At 34.5% G+C, this 14396-nt stretch overlaps 2 protein-coding genes across 2 annotated transcripts; both read left to right on the top strand.

Moving 5' to 3' along the window:
• The first annotated feature begins 367 nt into the window (after positions 1 to 367).
• On the top strand, positions 368 to 11304 carry LOC140750946 (pancreatic lipase-related protein 2). Its single transcript, XM_073084707.1, has 11 exons — positions 368 to 894; positions 1047 to 1164; positions 3844 to 3991; positions 4227 to 4388; positions 4781 to 4876; positions 5201 to 5348; positions 6496 to 6704; positions 7748 to 7913; positions 8584 to 8722; positions 10091 to 10282; positions 11078 to 11304. The coding sequence occupies exons 1-11, from the start codon at positions 792 to 794 to the stop codon at positions 11163 to 11165; spliced, it is 1569 nt and encodes a 522-aa protein (XP_072940808.1). The 5' UTR covers positions 368 to 791; the 3' UTR covers positions 11166 to 11304.
• An 867-nt stretch (positions 11305 to 12171) lies between these two features.
• LOC140750770 (THUMP domain-containing protein 1 homolog) lies at positions 12172 to 13346 on the top strand. Its single transcript, XM_073084485.1, has one exon. The coding sequence runs from the start codon at positions 12330 to 12332 to the stop codon at positions 13188 to 13190; it is 861 nt and encodes a 286-aa protein (XP_072940586.1). The 5' UTR covers positions 12172 to 12329; the 3' UTR covers positions 13191 to 13346.
• Positions 13347 to 14396: the final 1050 nt, after the last annotated feature.

Raw genomic sequence — 14396 nt, forward strand, 5'->3', positions numbered from 1 at the left:
TAACAGGAACATGTTCTAATATCTGTTTAGTATCTTATCATAGGCTTGAACTTTGGCCTGTAATCATATATTTTAAATTATCCTTCAAATTAAAATAAATATCATACATCTATCACATAGTGGCGGAAGTAGATAAAACGTTACATAGTTATTCAAATGATGCGTTAATTAAAACGTGATTTATACTCCAAACAGTTTAACGTGCATACGGTTGTGTTAAGAGTGCACTATTTTTATTAAATTTAATTTGAAATTAATAAATTAAGTTTATAAGTTATATTTGTGCCATACTAGAGCTCTGTTAAGTTTTATTTAACGAGTTTCAGATAGTGATTATTAGGAGGGTACTTGATCAATATACCGTTGTCCATTGACGACCAACATCAAACTCACGGTGTTTTATAGTTTTCACAATCGAGCTCCGTGATCGAGCAGACCGCTCGTGCGTCAATCGTATTTAACAAATAACCGCAGATTGATAACGTCGTAACCCCTGTTATCGGTATCCCGGAACGTCTGCGAAGTAGCAATGCGGATCTATTAAGTAATTACATGTACCAACGGAGGTTGTGTCCAGTGCATTTATGATTATGAGTCCCTATATAAACATCGGGTACGAAACAAATCGTTACTGTCAACCGAACAATTAGCAAGAACGGTACTGCGTCGCCTGGGGTCAATTGCTGATCGTGTTTCATTACGCTGAAACTGTCGATAACGCTTATTGACACGTGAGCTCAAATTGCGGGTGTCTGTTCGCACTTTCGTCACTTTCGTGAGTCGCGGTAACAATGTACAACAAAACGAGTGCAACGTTGATGCTGCACACCATCATGATATTGATGGAAAAGCAGAACGCCACTGACGTCACGAATTTCCCTAGCACGTTCTATGGTTAGTTTATTTTATGTTTTCTGTTATGTATTTTTATATTTGTTTCTTTGACTATACTTTTTAAAATGTAAAAATATAGTTTTGGCCTCTTTACGTTTGTGGGTATTTTTTTTTTAATTTTGAAATTAATGTAATAACTTTTAAATTTTAAGATGATCCTGAGATCGAGCGTTGCTATAGTGTGTACGGGTGCTTTTCAAAGGCGTACCCCTGGACCGAAAATAGACCTGACAACTACTTTCCTGCATCACCCGAACAGCTAGGAGTAAGGTAAAAAAATCATTATTAACTTGCCCAATTAACCCAATTGCTATTGAGCTTAAGGGCTCCAAATGTATCTAAATTCGTCGATATTATTTCTCAATGCGTACTTGAGGAATCCAGATATAAATTTGGAAAAATGCAGAATGTCCACTTCAAAATCTGTTTTTGCCAATAAACCTTACATAGTGTTTTTTTTTAATGGGCATTTTCATGTTATTTCTTTGTATACAATTATTAATTACTAATGATAACTTATGAAAAGTGTTTATAAAGAAAGAAATCTATACTAAAAGTTTCGCTCCTGCACCTGATCCAAATTTACGCACAATAAATATTTGGCATTGATAGAAGACAAATTGTTTTATAGTGGAGTTTCCTGTTATTTTTTTCCTTGTGAGGAATTCCTTCTGTCCAGAATTCAGGGAAATAATTATCGTACTAATATCCTTATTGATAATATTACACTGTTACATATCTGCAATTTTCGCCCGTCTTGACACAATTATATAGAATAGAGATTATATTTTTATTTTTTTTGGTAAGATTGAAATATTCAGGCTACAATTTAAAATTAATCTGACTTTAAATTGAATTCTTGGAGGATTTTTACCTGATTTTAACCCTAGGAGGGTTAAAATCAGGTAAAAATCCTACTTAAATGAAAATGAGAAAATGTACTTTTCAATTATTTTCAAAACTTTTTATTTTTATAAACATAATGCATAACTTTGATTGCTTACATATATTTTTAATGAAAATAGATAAATAACCGTTTTTTTGTATTTTTACCTTACAAATTGGATATATCCATACTGTTAAAATATAATGCATATGTAATATAATATACAGATCATTAATATATATACGTATTGAGGGTGTGGTCATCAATAAACTTAATTAATTGTTTATCCTCAGCAGTGATTTATGCTAAGCAATATAATTAATTGATAACGAGAATTAATGCAAAGTTTTGTTAATGATTAAGGAAAATGCTCTTCGGTTATCAAATCCCCACCATTCGGAAAGGATAAGTACTTCATTTTTATAAATATATCACAAAATTTAGGTACGGTGGTAAAATCTCTCAAAATGTAGGGTGAGACTTTTTCCTTGTAATTGTTTATGTATTTCATCAGATTTCTTTTTATTTTGTGTATGTAAGTCAATATTGCAAAAGAAAATAAGGACACAATTGTCGTCGTGGTACCACTCTGAAAGTCCAGTATCTAACTAAACATTCGTCGTACACTTGAATAAATACTACAAAAATAATTATATGGGTTTTGGGTGTCTTCATTTTATTAAACGTTACACGAGAAATTGATTGAAAACTTTTACTGTAATTGATTTTGTTCTTAAGGATTGCATTTATTGGTAAAAAAAAAGTGTGTTCTTCATAAAAAAAATATGCTTTAAAGTAAAAATAACTAATTTTAGAGGTGTATGCTGTTAATAAACACCTTGTAATATTTTAATTTGGATAATAAAAACGAGTATTTACGTTTTAGTTGCAGGTAGGCACAAAATAAAATATTAATATTCCCGAAGCGCTATGACGTGGGACTCTTCAAAAAAGCGAAAAGATGTTTCCTCGAAAGCCATCGATGCAATGGCGAATCCTCTGGTGTTACAAATGTCCATAGGCGACGGTGGCCCGTCTGCTTTATCGTTTTTATATATATAAAAGTATTTAATAATGAACTCATAAACTTGTACTACTTTCGTGTCAGTATAAAAAGGTTATTAAAATTGATATAGGCACCTCTATAAATAGGCTTCCCTAGCGTTTGTATCGATACATTTTATCAGTCTACTGTCTCAGCACGAACCCAGATAAGAGGCGGGGGCTCGTCCGTGACATCGATCCATCATTACCGAAGACTAAACAAATATTTACGTCCCATTATTGCATTCGTGACGTTTCTATATTATACTTTACATTGTGATAAACACGTTTCATATTTCTGTTGCAATGTGTGTCTTATCAAGTGGCCGTAGATATCAAAATAGGGTCTAATGACCTTTGAACTAAGCCCTGGTCTGTGGGTGTGTTGCGTAGGTTTGGATTGTTCCGAAAATTTCGTCACTATCGTATAGAATTGTATGATTAGGAATCAATCTACATTGGGTGCCCCTGTAATTATTTTTTATTAACAAAAGATTTATTTACTGTTAATTATTTTTGTCTGCTGCCTGCTGGGCACTAGATTTCCCTTACAAAAGGCTAGGAGAAATATCTTATCTTGGTCCAATGCAAATTGGTGGAGTATATTGCCTCATTCATGTTGGATATTTTTGAACCGCCCTTAAACATGTTGAGGTTTAAGGGTTATTGCTATCCAATGATAATTATTGAGCAGCATCAGCAAGCATTGTAGCTCCATCATCATCATAAGTTTACTTTTCCGGACACTTTTTCTAGAAATATAATTATCCTAATTTATTGGCTGCATTACTTTATAGTTTATTTCTACACAATGCCGTTTTGGCACGTACCTTTTTTATTTTTCTTATGTGGGTCGGGATTATGTGACCCCCTGAAGGTACCATTAGCAGCCGTTCGTTGAAAGTAACCTACATCAGTCACTTCTAACTCGCGAATGATTTTGCATAACTTTGTAGATACAAGGAAGGACCAATACATTCTTTAGCGAACCTTACGAATACTATCTTCATTGGTTACAGATTCGCAGTTTTCACAAGGCGAAATAGAAGGTTACCAGTGATGCTGCGTGCAGATGATACTGATAGAATACGGAATGCGAATATTGATCCAAAAGGACCTTTCTACTTCATATCACATGGATTCTTAGACGGCGGTCATAAAATTTGGGTAGGTACTTTCAGTTTCATATAAGTTAAATGATTTGTGTCTTTCATATAATGTGTTTCATATAAAGGAATCGTAGTTAGGCAAATGGTCCATATTCATGAAAGTTTTAAGTTTTCAGCACATGTTTTGATCTGACGCATATCCTTATAAATCGTATTTATCATTATCACATGCTTTAACTGTCCCATCACGTACTTTAGTTATTCTTATTGACTTAACATTTTTAACATTTTAGATTCAAAATATGGCAGAGGCTCTTCTCAATCTGGAAGGTAATGCAGCTGCGACGGTGGTGATAATAGACTGGCGGAGAGGGTCTCAGCCACCGTACGGGCAAGCAGTGGCCAATATTAGGCTTGTAGGGGTCATGACCGCACATCTCATCCATAAGATGTATGTAAGTATCGGATTTAGAGTTCTGCTACTTCGAATACATACAAACGGACATTGTGATTCATTTGAAAATTAATTCGTATTTATAACTGAATCTCATACTGTTCTCTTTGTGTCAATTAAATTAATCTATGTTATTTAAATTTGTTGATTACGATAGCGCCAATTTTTTATCAAGAACAACAACAAGCCTTATGAATTAGTTTGAAACGTTAAAAGTAATGTAATTAACGTTAAGTAATATAATTATTGCCGACAATTTTCCCAGTGGCATCATTACATTAATGTAAGGTGCATACAAATCAAAATTTTATAAATAACTTCATAGTGCATTTTTTTTTGTTTCAATGATAAATAATAAAATTCTCACACCATGAAACTTTCCTTACTTTACAGGAAATCCTGGGTTTATCCAATCTGGATAATTTTCACTACATTGGTCACTCCTTGGGAGCGCATTTAGGAGGGTACTGTGGACATGCTTTACAAAAGGTTTGTTCCAATAGATGACTATTACTACAATCTTTAATATATTTGTGTTTTTCTTATATATAAGTATTTTTATGAAAGTTAAATGTGATAATAGTTAACTAGGATTACCGAAATAAAATTATGTGTTTGCAACTTTGCCTGTGTTAAAAAATACTTTGGTCGCTACTAGCAGAAATAAAAAAAAACATCACTAATATTTATTCCTATAAATGAAACTATTATAATATTATCGTCAGTATAACTAACATGAGCTGCAAATTACGTTAAAAGAAAAATCGATAAGTATGAACAATAATATAAAGAAATACATTGTTATTTTTTCAGAAATTTAATCTGAAACTGGGAAGAATAACTGGATTAGATCCCGCGGCACCGTACTTCAGTAACACCGTGACACTCGTTCGTCTAGACCGCTCTGATGCGGAGTACGTAGACATCATACATAGCAATGCGATGCCGTTGTACTTATCTGGTATGTATATTATTCCGGGTATCTATTACTTTTCCGGGATTAATGTTTATGAGATGATATGTTATGATGTGGTTATCATACTTGTTTAATGCACAAGGAGTTCCGGGTTCTAGGATCTCTGGTTATACAAACATCTATATTTTATTTATTTATTCTGGATTGCGTATTAACGCTTTTGTGTATATCTAGCACACTAACGAAAATTATCCTGGTATGAGGTTATTATTAAATATTTGTTATTTTTATATTCGTAACTAGCTGACCCGGCAAACTTTGTACCGCCTCAAAATCTATTTATCAAATATATTTCATATACAATATAGTCTATGTTACTCGTGGATAATTTAGCTTTCGAATGGTGAAAGAATTTTTAAAATCGGTCCAGTAGTTTTTGAGCCTATTATTTACAATCAAACAAACAAACAAAGTTTTCCTCTAATATAAATATTAGTATAGATAATTTATACTAACGACGACGTATAAATAGTGGAATAATTTGAAATATTTGTAGTAAACACTTAATATAAGATCATACAAATCATAGGATAGGTGCATTATATGTCTCTCTTAAATTATATTATTAAGTCCTATCTAATGATTTATTACAAGTATAATCCGAAGCATAGGCCTGTCAATCACTTCAGGCCTGGCTATATAGAACGTTTATTCTAGCGCCGCGCTAGAGCGTTCTGTGTAACCGCTTATTACTAACTCAGTAAAACTCAGCGGCGTTAGGATTACTTCTAGCGCTAATGCCGAGTACGGTGTTAAAATACGCGTTCTGTTTAGCCAGGCCTTTACAGGTTGTCCATGTAGTTCCGGGACTAGAATAGGGCTACGGAATCCCCTGCCTGTCGTAAGAGGCGACTAAAAGGGGGCTTCCGGGGTTGCGGGCGGCAAGATTGGGAGCTCGAACCGTCCAGTAAGGGACCCCGGGAAGGACGGCGGTATGTGTGGTCGCATACCGTCGTAATCACCAGATTTTGTGGGAGGAGCGAACACTCCCCCAGGGCAGAGCCCGATCCGGACATCGCGCTTGGAGGACTCCGGTTGTGTTCCGATGGAGATCCCGGAGTTCTCCAACAAGCGCTGCAGCAGGTATAACATGCACAATGAACACAATAACATTTAAAATTATTCTTTCCAGGCTTCGGCATGTCAGAGCCTATCGGCCACGTGGACTTCTACCCTAATGGTGGGTCAACGCAACCGGGCTGCAAGAACGGTGCGAGCGGTGATGTGTACAAACAAGTGGCGGCCTACGTCAGCTGCGATCATGAACGAAGCTATGAGTTCTTTACGGAGAGTGTGGCGCCCGCCTGCCCGTTTATGGCGATACAGTGCAGCTCGCATCAGGTAATGAAGCATTGACCTCAATTTTTTATGATTTAAATAGCAAACGAGCACAGTGACAGTAAGTTGTATGTTACTGAAAATTTATTTATTTATTTATCCTTACTTCCTTACTAATATTATAAATCCGAAAGTAACTCTGTTTGTCTGTCTGTCTGTCTGGTTGTCTCTTCTTCACGCCTAAACCACTAAACCGATTTTAGTGAAATTTTGTACAAAGATAGTCTGAGACCCGAGAAAGGACATAGGATATTTTTTATCCCGGAAATCCCACATGGGAACTAAGGATGGCGATCTAAGATCGATTAATCGGAGAATCGATCTTTTGGACCCAAAACATCGATTATTTTAATCGATATTAGTAAGGATTGAGTCGTAAACTATGAATTTGATCAAGTGATGATCTTTAGCAAAGTTGAAGGTACGAATTTTCAGTTTTATGTATGTTAGTATGTTATATTATTTTCTTTTAAACGCGGGCGAAGCCGCGGGCAAAAGCTAGTTAAACATATGCCACCAACTCCCTATAGAACAGGCGATCGCATCTGAAGGCGATCTGTGATCACAGATGCATTGACATTTGACACCCCTAAGTCTAAGATAAGTCTAAGATAGTCGTGATGAATATATGTTGTCAAATGCTGGCTGTTTTACCCAACAATAAGTCTAGGATGGCTACTTATACTATTGAGATCGGAAAAATTCTACTACATTACGCAAATATATAGCAGTGTAATTTGGCTTCAATAAATATTGGTAGGAAAGATCTCTGATAAATTATGTTATGCAGTGACAGCCAATAAATTGTTACAAGCGAGACTGAAAATATAACATCCCACGAGGATTAAAAAATTATAAAAAAATCAGTATCAAAAAACAACCGCGGTATGTCTGAAGGTCATTTATGATTTATCTGAACATCTTGTTTGCATCTATAGTTCTCAGAATGTAGGCAATCTTAATACACCTATTGCTTAATCGTTTAAACCTAAAGAACACTAGATGTGTTAAAAATCATAATTAAAAAGTATAATTAACATTTTCAGGCATTCCTAGAGGGCAACTGCACAACATGCGATAACAAGCACTTCTGTATACCAATGGGCTACCATTCGTACAAAGTTTATAAGAACTTACAAGCTCTGGGACATGTGGACACGAACACACATATCGCTTTGTATTCATTGACGGGATTAAATAAGCCTTATTGCAGTAAGTATCATAAGTTTATGAGTCGATAAAATTATATGTCATCCTCATTATTAGAGTCCCACTGCTGAGCATTGGTCTCCTCTTAGAGTGAGAAGGATTAGGCCACAGTTTACCGCGCTGGAAGTGCGTATACCAATACGCGACTCAAAGGTATACGATATCTACAAAGATTTCATATACCTTTGAGTTTTTTTTTATAAATCAATCATGTGTGCAAGTCTTGTGTTTCACTGTTTAAGCAAGTGACAATTAATTTCTAATATGCACATCATTTTGAAAATATGAGGAGTCCTGAGATTTGAGCCTCGGAACCCTCGATCGAGAAAACGAGTTTCTTAACTACTAGCCTATCAGTAGTAAGGAATTTATACAAAATAGAAATAGAAAGGATTATATTTAAACTATGTATGTTTGTTATTGTTTCATGTGGGTTTACGCGAAATGGTTCGTGATTATGTTTTGTTTGGATGCTTAGAAAATATCGATAAGTAACCTTACTCCCGTGAACAAAGTTAAAACACGTTAAATTACGAAATAACTATAAAATGGAATTTAGAAGGTTCACTGTCCAAACCCTGATAGACGTGAAACACTTTAGAGGTTCACTTTAGATTTTTCATCATGGTCTAATTTTTTTATACTTTATCTGTTATTTACTTATTTTTTTCAGGAGTACATTATGAGGTAACTCTGAAGGTAGCGAATACAACTGAAAGTATCACCCATGGTCCTGAAGTTGGCAGAGTGTTAGTCACTCTGGTTGACAAACACAATAACAAGAGTGATCACAAGTTTCTAGATGATGAGCCGTAAGTTTTTTATTTTTTTATAAATGTTACACTGGCCCTACACGCCGTCTTAGTCGATTGTGTCTTGACATAACTTCGAAAAATCAGAAGTTCATTCCTGGGATTGAAACCTCGTACCTACAGAATGATAGTCCGGACTTCTAAATATTGACATGGACCTCATAACAAATGAATCATTAGCTAAATGCAAGATAAATAAATTCCCAATCATAAATTACTAAAGATTACTCTCTCCTAATAAGAAAATGTAAGCAGTTTTGACAACTGAAATTGTCGCTGTCATCTATTTTCGCGTTTGAAAAATATTTAAAAAATGTAGTTTTAGAGCATTTGCGAATGAAACGATATTTTTCCGTACTTTTTCTTTGATTTCGTGTTTTTGCACCACTTAACTGCACATGCATAGAACACATCTGGTCCAGCTACTCCATATTCTTTTTATCGTACATGTGTGCTACTCCTAAGGACTGAGTTAGAAACCCATATTTATTATATATCAAATACCTAATGGATATGCGTAATTCATAATAATTTATATTGGGCATCTAGGAAACAACACGAAAACCACTATGAACCTGTAGATTCTATATTTATAAAAAATCCGAAGTATCATCTTGACCCGGATGTTAAACAAATTGATATATTCAAGATAAGACTTAAAAAAATCGCACAATATAACTTTTATTGCCATATTCTTAGTACACGGAACTAATTTATCAAGTCAAGTGACATTGTTTAAAAAACATATGATAAACTTTTGCAACATAACAATTTGTAAACATTCAACGTAATTCTGACGCTTTAATAAGCTTTATCGAGATTGGAATAAACAAATATTAAATTTAGGTATTCTTAGATTTATTGACGTAAATTATCTTCCTACAGCTGATATAGGTAGTGTTACTGTTGCAATAATGCATAAAAATACATCATATGTCATTTTTGTGTCATGAACTCACAGGTGTCGTACAAAAATATCATGGACATTATACTCTCAGTATGAGCAGAGTAAAATATTGTTAATATGAACAAAGGTTCGGTATGCAAAATCTTTATTTGTTCTCGCCAAACTTCTAGTCCGCTCTGAAGTTGTTGCGCGCAGGTTTAGTTACAATATACTCCGTAACGTAAGGGCACGCTATCCCAGCTATGTACCCGTGTGCGAGAGCGGGCAGCGGAGGGTGCCGGGAGCGGTCCCGCTAATATCTACAATTTGCTGTTGCGACGCGACTCGTTTCTATATTCGGAGCGGACTAGCAGTTTGACGCGGACTGTAACACTATGAAACCAATTATACCAGCCTAACAGGGTTATGATCGCACTGTAATGTTTAGTAATGATTTATTATTTAAAAATATTTTGTTACAGTAAATACTACAGACCAGGTGACATTGAGAAAAAGATGATAGCCTTCAAAGACACAGGGCATCCACCGCTGTCAGTGATTGTGGAGTGGAAGTACGAGACCAAGTTGTTCAACCCCATGACCTGGAGGTTACTGCGCTCGCCTAATATATACATTGAGTATCTCAAGATATCTTCCATTGAATACAATACTGAGTAAGTTGTTTTTTAAGAATTGAGACTGATCCAACAATGAATTTTACCCTTAAAAATCCTGGTCAAACCACCTAAAATTAATGTTAATGAAGAAATAGTAATAATGATTAACAATACCATATTTTCTTTTATGGTAAGAAACATATGTGTGCGAGGTTTTCTAACTTAGTTCCTAGTTCTCAAGGTCCCACTGTGGCTGGCTGTGGTGTAGACTCTTTAATATTATCTGAGGTTGATTACCGATGTCAATGGGCGGCAAGGGCGTGTGGATTACGTACGTGTTATTGTTTGTGTTAGGTTCAACAATTTCTATTTGCTTTGCCTTTCTTCTGTACAATAATGAATTAAAGAAACATTAAGAATACATATAATAGAAATATTCGACAACATTGTAATAAATGCTAAACAAATACACCTATATTTTCTTGCTTCTTTAAATGTTTTAAACATAGATTAGTAAATATACTTCGCCGCCTTAAAATTAAATGAAACTACAAACGGCTTATTTGTGATTTTTTTTTTAATTCTTGACAAATAAAAAAATTTTTAGAGTAAATTTACGAATAACTCATACTGCGTAATTTACATAATAAATAAATAAGTATTTCAAATATTTTAGGGACATTTTATCACGGAGACGTGGCAAAACTTTTTTACGCAACTATTTCCATTGTCAAAACTGGTTACCTTTTTTTGTTAGGAGTGAGTAATCTTTACTAATCTATGGTTTTAAATAAGAAAATAATTGATGGTGTATAAATCCTGCAAACACTAATATAATATTTGTTGTTTCAGTATAACAGTTTGTCCGAAGTTAAAAAAGCCGGTAGTTACGAACCTACCCACCGTAATGCAGACGAAATACTGTAATTTTAATAAATAGTGTCCAATGCTTCCGATGTATGCTCATAGTCCGCAAAAGTATTGTTATAGTATTTCGTATTATTTAAGTTAGATAATTATAATTATTGTAAAATATTATGAAGTTTGTATTTGTGTTGATTAAATGCTATTTATTTGAATTATATTACCTTTTGTTATATTATGGAAATAGATAATAAAGAAGGAAGAGTAATTAATCTGTGTCATAAAACCCTTATCTCTAAGAGGAGAATTGATCTTCAAATAAATATTTCTGATCTTTATTTTTTAGAATATTAAAGAAATTAATTAATTTACTTAAAATTACACATACAGAATAAATACTTAACCGGCTACTTTTCAATGCATACATACAAATTGCAATGTGTATGCAATATGATTGATCAATCTCAAAGATTTACTAAGGTTGATATATATGTATGTATTACTTCAATGTTTATGTTCAACCAAAATTGGTTTAGCCGTTTCAAATATGAATCCGTACATACTTATAAGTATAGTCCGCGTAAAACTGCAAGTCCGCTCTGAATATAGAAGTGAATCGCGTCGCCATAACAAATTGTATGACTACACTTACTCGAAACAACTTCAGAGCGGGCTAGCTATTTGGCGCGGACTACACGATAGGTAGACAAAAATATAGACGGTTACAATGGATGGTTATTAATTATTACGTTTTGCAGTTAAGTATTTACTATTGAGCTTAGATATATATAGTTTTTTTTAAATAAATAAGGCTACACACACACTTCTACTTTTCTTTGTTTTAGGAATATGGATTGAGTTATTCATAAATAAAAAAATAGATCATTAATTTACGAAAACAATACATCTACGTAATATAAAAATTAACTATATATAATAAACGTTTTTTTACTAATTAATAAAACTACGATTTATAAGGCTTTACGTGCAATATTATTCATAGTTGATAGATGATTTAATTTAGAACGTGATTCGAAACATTTAATAAAAAGCGGAATCTGGCAACATTGACTAACGTCAATTGAGTTTGGCAGTTCTGTATAGTTATGTTTGACATGGGTGTGCTTTTGCTGTCTGATATTATGATTTCATAATTCAATTCACGTAATATTATCAGTTATATCACAGTTTCATAGCGTTCGTATCGATCCCATAAGGGCACATCGTCGCTCGCAACACAATGGGTGATACACGAAAGAAGAAAAAGTTCTACTTCCGAAAGCGGAGAAACAAATACTTCTTAGAACCCGGCTTTCGGGGTTTCTTCTGCACGTGCAACTTCAGAGAAAAGGACTGCGTGAAAGAAATGTATAATTTGCTAAACGAGTACGCGGGTAAACTTTACCCAGAGGACGGCGAGCAACCTCCGGTAACCAGCTTTAACTCCGACAAATCGGAGAGCGAATCTGAAGATGAGACTGACATTGGAGACATGCTAAAGCGCGAGCTCGATACCATGAAGAAGGAGTCGCAGAAGTCGCTGAAACACAAGCGGTTCCAGGTGGTCGAGACCGGCGCTTCGAACTGTATCTTTATAAAGACGAACCTACCTAGTCCAGAAGAACTCACTACAGCTATTATCAAAGATTTATCCACAACTAAAGTGCAGAAGACGCGGCATGTTTTGCGTTTGCTGCCTATAATGGCGACTTGTAAGGCTAACCTGCCCGATATAATGGAGTGTGCCGGCAAGCTGTGCGACAAGTACTTCCTGAAGGAATCCTCAACGTTTGCCGTCATCTTCAACAAGCGGTTTAACAGTAGCGTCTCACGGGATCTCATTATAAAGGAGTTGGCGGATCTTATTGTATTGAAGAACAGCAACAATAAAGCAGACTTAAAGAATCCCGGTTTATGCATTATTGTGGAAATAATCAAAGGCATTTGTTTATTAAGTGTGGTGGACAATTATTTTTCCTTTAAGAAATATAATTTACATGAGATATGTAAGGAGGAGATGTGCAATGACTCGGAGGAGTCGCAGGCGAAGAAATTCAAAGCCAATTCCGTTTCTCCAGAGGAGGAATTGAAGGACCAGTAAAACTAACCAAACATTTATTCTCTATTCTATTATTATTGTTATAAGACTTATTGTGTGTACTCTACAATTTTGTGTAATTAAGACTTCTTCTAGCACCAAATTGTCTACTATAAAGTTTTACATTTATTATTCCCTTTAAATATACATGTGAAACCAGCTTGTTTTTTATTTCCGATAATCATGATCGGGAGGTACATTTCAATTAATGTAGTTATAAAACATGTAAGAGGTCAAAGTAATAAAATCGAGGCATAACATTGTATGCACTTATATAAACAAAGATTCGTTACGTAAACTTACGTAAGGGGGCGAATGACGTAGGTTTTACGTAATGGAGCCATTATGCAATCTGGGCGGACCTCGCGAAGGTACCTACCTAGCCCGATGATAAAATGTTTCCTTTCACGTAGGACGTCTCGACTACGCTAGCGTCTAGATGCGACGCGCGCGTCACAGATGGCGCTACAATACAGTTATTCAAGCTCGCAGTTCGAAACTTATTTATCTTGTATAATATTTTGGTACTGGTTTATTCTAAACTATGATTGTAAAGTTTTAATAATAACTATATCAATGTATTTCTTCATTACGCTATATAAAGTTTGTGATTAGTGTGACTTAAATAATATAGAAAAACATCAATTAACTACAACTTTTTCCTATCGTCTTCGACTTCAGTTACAGATAATTTTAAACACCAAAAACTGCATCTTTTTCGTAGCCCTAGTTGCCTTAATTTAAAAAAGAGCTGAACGATGGAAATATAAGCAATCAGCTCAATATAAGTCTACTCGATGTTAAATACCTACAAATGTGAAGAATGTAGGTAAGCAAAAATCAATACTTTATACCTACACTGTTATTATTAAATGATGACACTGCAGTCGAACTACGAAACTTCTATAAACAAACTTCAGTTGCTGTTTATTAATTATTGCTCGAATTGTAGGAAAACAATCGACTCCACATACATCTTTAAAACGGATTTAGTAAGTACCCATATTATTTGTGAAAACAATAGTTGAAAGTCGATAGGGGTGTTAAACAAACAATCTACCCTTTGACCCAGAGTAGGGACGCGTATTGCCCATCTCATACAACCTAAACTTTCTGTCCTTTGAACTGTAATTTAATTTACATACATATTATAGGAATTATAGAAGTTATTTCGCCTTTATCGTGCGTGTGTACCTAATCCTGGTTCAA

Source organism: Epargyreus clarus, unplaced genomic scaffold (genome assembly GCF_041222505.1).
Source record: "Epargyreus clarus isolate Ecla_fem2 unplaced genomic scaffold, WU_Ecla_fem_2.2 ptg000021l, whole genome shotgun sequence".
In the NCBI taxonomy this organism is placed as follows: Eukaryota; Metazoa; Arthropoda; class Insecta; order Lepidoptera; family Hesperiidae; genus Epargyreus; species Epargyreus clarus.

Excerpts from the sequence above, each read along its gene's own strand:
- LOC140750770 (XM_073084485.1), top strand. The coding sequence starts at position 12,330 with ATGGGTGATACACGAAAGAAGAAAAAGTTCTACTTCCGAAAGCGGAGA.
- LOC140750946 (XM_073084707.1), top strand. The coding sequence starts at position 792 with ATGTACAACAAAACGAGTGCAACGTTGATGCTGCACACCATCATGATA. Across the intron at positions 4,389-4,780 it reads ATCTCATCCATAAGATGTAT|GAAATCCTGGGTTTATCCAA; the intron begins GTAAGTATCGGA and ends CTTACTTTACAG. Across the intron at positions 6,705-7,747 it reads TACAGTGCAGCTCGCATCAG|GCATTCCTAGAGGGCAACTG; the intron begins GTAATGAAGCAT and ends TAACATTTTCAG.